The following is a 5,307-nucleotide window of genomic DNA, read 5'->3' on the forward strand; positions in this document are numbered from 1 at the left end:
TGATTTGACATATTTAAAAATAAAAAATTGAACAGATAATCTATAAAATCGAATCGAACGATGCACACTCTACCTTTATTTATAGGACAAACTAGATTAATCCCAAACTTAAGATTTCTAACTTTTCTCAAAAAAAAAAAAAAACTATAACATAAATATTTATTGTAATGTAATACAAATATATTTATAACCAAAAAAATAGGCTAAAAATATGCGTTTGAATAGTTGACCAAATTAGGGGAAGAAGCAAAGGTGATGGTTGGAATATGGAATCTGCGGTTGGAGTTGCTCCGCCCACGTCACTGCCTACGTTTTTGCGTCGCTGGAATTGAAATCTATTACTATGATACAATTTGATTGTCAAATACTAAAATATGAAACCGGCGAAGGAGAGAATGAGGTTAAGTTTCTTGGAAAGGCAATAGAGAACTTGGAGAACACTCTATCTAGCACATACGCCTATATTTTGGGGAGTTCAGCGACAAAAGGGGAAATTAATTATCTGTTGCATCAATCGCATGAGCATCGGACTAAGGAGGTTATCGAATTCATTGGTAAAAATGGCGGAACAAATCAATTCATCAGCCGCCGATAACACAGCTGCCGGAGCAAAACGGTGGTCATTTTGGCCCTCTTCTCTTCGTTGGATACCTACATCTACTGACCACATCATCGCTGCTGAAAAACGTCTTCTTTCTCTTGTTAGGTAATTCTTACTTATTTGTGTATTCCCGAATCCTCTGATATTTTCTGTTTAAATTCATTCATGTATATGCCTCAATCACATTCAATTGTTCTCTTAAGTCTTTTTCTTGTTCCAACCACATAGCTGAGTGGTGGTCAATGGTCATGTAGGAGAAAACACTGCACATAATTCATGCTACAACACTTAGCGTGCTTCAGGCTATAGGTTCACACCAACTTCATCTGCTTGGATATAGAATGTTTAACTACTAGATTAGTCAGAGTGCGTGTAACCTAGTTTGCCCAGTTCTGTGGAAAAAAACTCATAATTATCCATTTCTCTCTTCAGTATTTATGGTAGTTAGACTGCGCTCAACCATTTTCTAATTAGTCAATCATGTAGCTAATTTGATTGGATGTGTTACCTATCGTACTTAAAAGAATTGTTGTCATGGTAAATGATATTTTATACTACTGCATTTCAGCGTTATTAAAAGTGATTGGTGAATTCAGGGGTCACAGATGAAACCATATGCTTTAGATAGATGTGCATTTCTAAGAATGCAACTCAAAGTGGTCACAATAAAAAACATTCAATTATTTAAATCTCAACTTTGAGTAGTCAGATCAATACCAGCATTATTGTAAATGGATTCTTGAAATTAATTACTCTCGAAGGTGTTTCACTGGGTATGGACTTTAAAAAATGAAAGAAGAAATTAGTCTAAAATCATAAATATTTATATGTCTATAAATCATCTCATTAAGGATAAAATGAAAAGTGTTTCATAAATTAAGACATATAAGTCGAGATTGAGAGAGTATTTGAATTGTAATTTGATTATTGTAGTACTAATTCATATATGTGTAACTATTACGTTACATAATAGTGAGCTTCACTTTTCTCTTTCCATTTTAAGCCCAAAGACCTTGTTGCTCGTTTGCGCTTCTCCTTTTACAAACACTGCTGTATTCATTGGTTTAGTGAGTGGAAACTTTGGGGATGCTTTTAGAGTCAGTAATGCACAAATTTTTCATTTTATTTTATGTCGGGCAACATGTAGTTACCTTAAGGCAAACTATTCTTTCATCTATCATGAAAGTTTGTATGTTTCTTGGTTTTGTATCTTGTGGAATGCCTGCTTCAGTAAATAAAAACTGCAACTTTATGGTTATTGATGCTCAGAGGCTCACCTTGATTTATGCCGTTTGTCCAATATTAGGACTCCTTATACACAAGAGCAGGTCAACATTGGGTCTGGTCCACCAGGTTCAAAAGTTAGATGGTTTCGATCGGTGAGCAATGAACCGAGATTTATCAATACTGTTACTTTCGACAGCAAAGAGGGTTCTCCTACTCTTGTTATGGTCCATGGATATGGTGCCTCTCAAGGTTTCTTCTTTCGGAATTTTGCTGCCCTTGCAAAGCATTTCAAAGTAATTGCTATTGATCAGCTTGGGTGAGTATATATTATGTGTAAATTTATGAGCACATTCGTAATTTCATACAGATGTTTTCCTCCCTCTTGAAACATTCTATAGTGGTACTTACCCCATATATGTGAAGTGATATAAAAGAGTAAATTTAATGACTTTTTGATTCTAGATGTTTAGTTGTTTGGTAAGTTGCAATAACTAAGATATACTGAAAGTGAAATTGTCTTCTAATTATAGGTTATTGCGCATAAATGTATACTTTGGGACACATTTGGGTCAATTTAGTTGGACAATATGCTCTTAACCAAGCATTCAAAGCTTCATTGGATGGAGATATTTACATACCAACTGAAAATAGATTCCCTTTGGGTGTATCATAGTGAAGTTCTGTTTATTGGTTTGCATATTCACTTGAGTTATAACTTGAGCAATCCCTTCATTTAGTCCTGCTAGTTGCTGTAGTTGATGGATGATCAGCTTTGTGCTAGTTTCTTTTTTGTTTAGTTGATGCTTCAGTGAATGGCTAATAATGAGAATGATTCGAGCGTCACTAATTTTTCATTTGAAACCTACGTAATGTTATTATGGGGTGATACAATAATGTTGTAGCCAAGTTATATTAATTAGTAGTTAATGAGGTACACAATGTGCCGTTGCCCTCAAACTGAATAGATCGCAACGAAATTATTCAAGGCACTACCTGACTTGTAAGTGCAGAAAGTTTAAAGTTTTAAAAGATTATCAGGGTTGATTTTCAGCCCTTTCTATGTAGAAAATATTTATATAAGTGTCACATGAAGGCTTTCTGTGTCAACCTTTGTAAAATAGACCTATTTTTGGGAATGGTAACAAAAAAAACGATGTATCTGTGTTGTGACATTGACACTTATTTATTCTCCTGGGAAGTTTGTGGAGGCTTACCGGTCTAATTGACTATGCGTTGCTTCCTTTTGCTTTCTTTAGTTAGCAGTAGCTTCAAGAGCTGCTGTTATAAGTCCTAGAGCAGAACGAAAGGAGTGGTAAAAGTCTTCCAATAGATGTCACTTTTATGTAGAATATAAAGAACGAAAGAGACAAATGAGCATACTGGTAGTTCTCTGACTGGCTAATGTATTATGCAGCTGGGGTGGATCAAGCAGGCCTGACTTCACATGCAAAAGTACCGAAGGTTAGTCTTACAAGTTGATTACACATTTGAGTACCTTTATTCATTTGGAAGATACCATATCTGCGGCTTATTTACTGAACAATTTTGTTCTGAAAGAGGCATCTTTTCTAATGCAGAGACTGAAAATTGGTTTATTGATTCCTTTGAGGAGTGGCGCAAAGCCAAAAATCTTAGCAACTTTATTTTGCTTGGGCACTCTTTTGGAGGGTATGTCGCTGCCAAATATGCTCTCAAGGTGATCAATTTTCATAGAACTCAATTTTTCAGAAAAAATAAGAAATTCATAGAAATGTGAAATTATAGTTTAATATATATGGTTATGTATATTTTACTGCTGATTAAACGATTCTATTTCTCTTGTAGCATCCTGAGCATGTTCAGCAGTTGATTCTGGTAGGACCAGCCGGATTTACATCACAAACTGAACATATGTCTGAGCGGATGACCCAGTTCAGAGCAACTTGGAAGGGAGCTGTCTTGAATCATCTGTGGGAGTCTAATTTTACCCCGATGAAAGTTATCAGGTAGATGCTTTTCTAAACACTTGCTTCTTCTCTAGTCTAACATGCTGCTGGACATTTATTTTGCATCTTTTACTGCATTATACAAACATTTACAGTGATACTCTTGATATGTCTGATTTTTCCCATTTGTTCCTTCTTCTCACTGTAGCCTCTGGTTAGTGCAAGCTTTTACTTTACTCGGCGAACATTATTCATTTTAAGACTAACGCCTAAAATGTTTATGATTCATTTCTCCTTTGTTCCCCTTCTTCGAATGATATGATCAAATGGCGAGCATATGTACTTCTGTTGCAAATGCTTTGCCTGGGTGTCAATGTTTTTCGAGGAATGCATGATAAAGGACCTGAGGGAACCCATATAAGATACTGACAGGTGGATTCAATATACTCTTTTGGTTTCTTAGCTATCTAATCTTAACTACTGTCCCACTCGATGGTTTGCTTCGTCTTAATTTAGTTGTCACCTTTCCTTGAATGGTTCACACATTCCCCAAGTTTGAAAGCAAATGTAAGACATCAAGCACTTAATCATGCCTCTATCCGAAATTAGTTGGCATCATCTAGATGAATCCACTACATTGTACGTAACACAAAATGTCTAGCGCAAAAAAAAAGAAGATATCAAACCTTTTCTTTCTCCCCTTTAAAAAGATGTTTGGTTGGGATAACAGGGTAACTTTTCATCTTAGTATGTAAATAGGAAATGAAGGGACTAACCTTCTCTTTATTTGATTTATCATAGTTATCTGTAAAATTAAGCTATTCATCATGCTTACGTGATACATGAGCCATACATATTTTTTTTAATTTATGAAAAGAAAAGACTGCCGTTGTCCTGAAAAATGCCTTTTATAAGTAAGGGTACCCTTGTGGGCAGTGGTTGCTAATCTTTCCCTCTGCCTCACTCTCTCATAATCCTGTAGGTGTTCAGTAACTAAAAGAGTTATTAAGTGCTAGAGACATTTCTTTTAAGACAAGATACCCGGTATTTGTCAATGATTTGACAAAAAAGATTGACTCCACAGGTGGTTGTTTCATATTCTAGATTTTTGAAAACTCATACATGTTGATGCCTGTGCATATTTACTGACTTGTAGAGTTGGTACTACTCATATACTTGATAATTGATACTTTATCTTGTATATTGACTTCTTTTTGTGGCTCTAAGATGCTCCCTGTAGCTGTCCGGGATCCTTTCCTGGATTGAGGGTTTAACTGGCCTAGTAGTTCTAAAAGAATTTTGTATATGTGAGAAATATAAGAAAAGAATATTATTGTATTGTTGTTGTGTCTACATTATTACATTGAGACCCTATTTATAGACACTAGAATACAATCATTTACCAAGTAGGATACTATTTACTATTCCTATTTCTATTTGTATTCCTATTCCTATTCTAAATAGGATTTGTATAAACCTATTCCTATTCTAATAGGATTGTGTAAACCAATTCCTATTCTAATAGGATTGTATAAACCTATTCATATTCTAACA

At 35.0% G+C, this 5,307-nt stretch overlaps 1 protein-coding gene across 1 annotated transcript in view; it reads left to right on the forward strand.

Moving 5' to 3' along the window:
- Positions 1-242: 242 nt before the first annotated feature.
- Positions 243-5,307, forward strand: part of LOC102600597 (probable 1-acylglycerol-3-phosphate O-acyltransferase) — a 10,878-nt gene continuing 5,813 nt past the window's right edge. Inside the window, exons 1-5 of the mRNA XM_006352000.2 lie at positions 243-706; positions 1,908-2,144; positions 3,243-3,289; positions 3,406-3,524; positions 3,653-3,813. Coding sequence (XP_006352062.1) covers positions 519-706; positions 1,908-2,144; positions 3,243-3,289; positions 3,406-3,524; positions 3,653-3,813 — 752 coding nt within the window. The 5' untranslated portion in view covers positions 243-518. The remainder of the gene's footprint in view (positions 707-1,907; positions 2,145-3,242; positions 3,290-3,405; positions 3,525-3,652; positions 3,814-5,307) is intronic.

The sequence above is a fragment of the Solanum tuberosum genome, unplaced genomic scaffold (assembly GCF_000226075.1).
Source record: "Solanum tuberosum cultivar DM 1-3 516 R44 unplaced genomic scaffold, SolTub_3.0 scf00138, whole genome shotgun sequence".
NCBI lineage: Eukaryota > Viridiplantae > Streptophyta > Magnoliopsida > Solanales > Solanaceae > Solanum > Solanum tuberosum.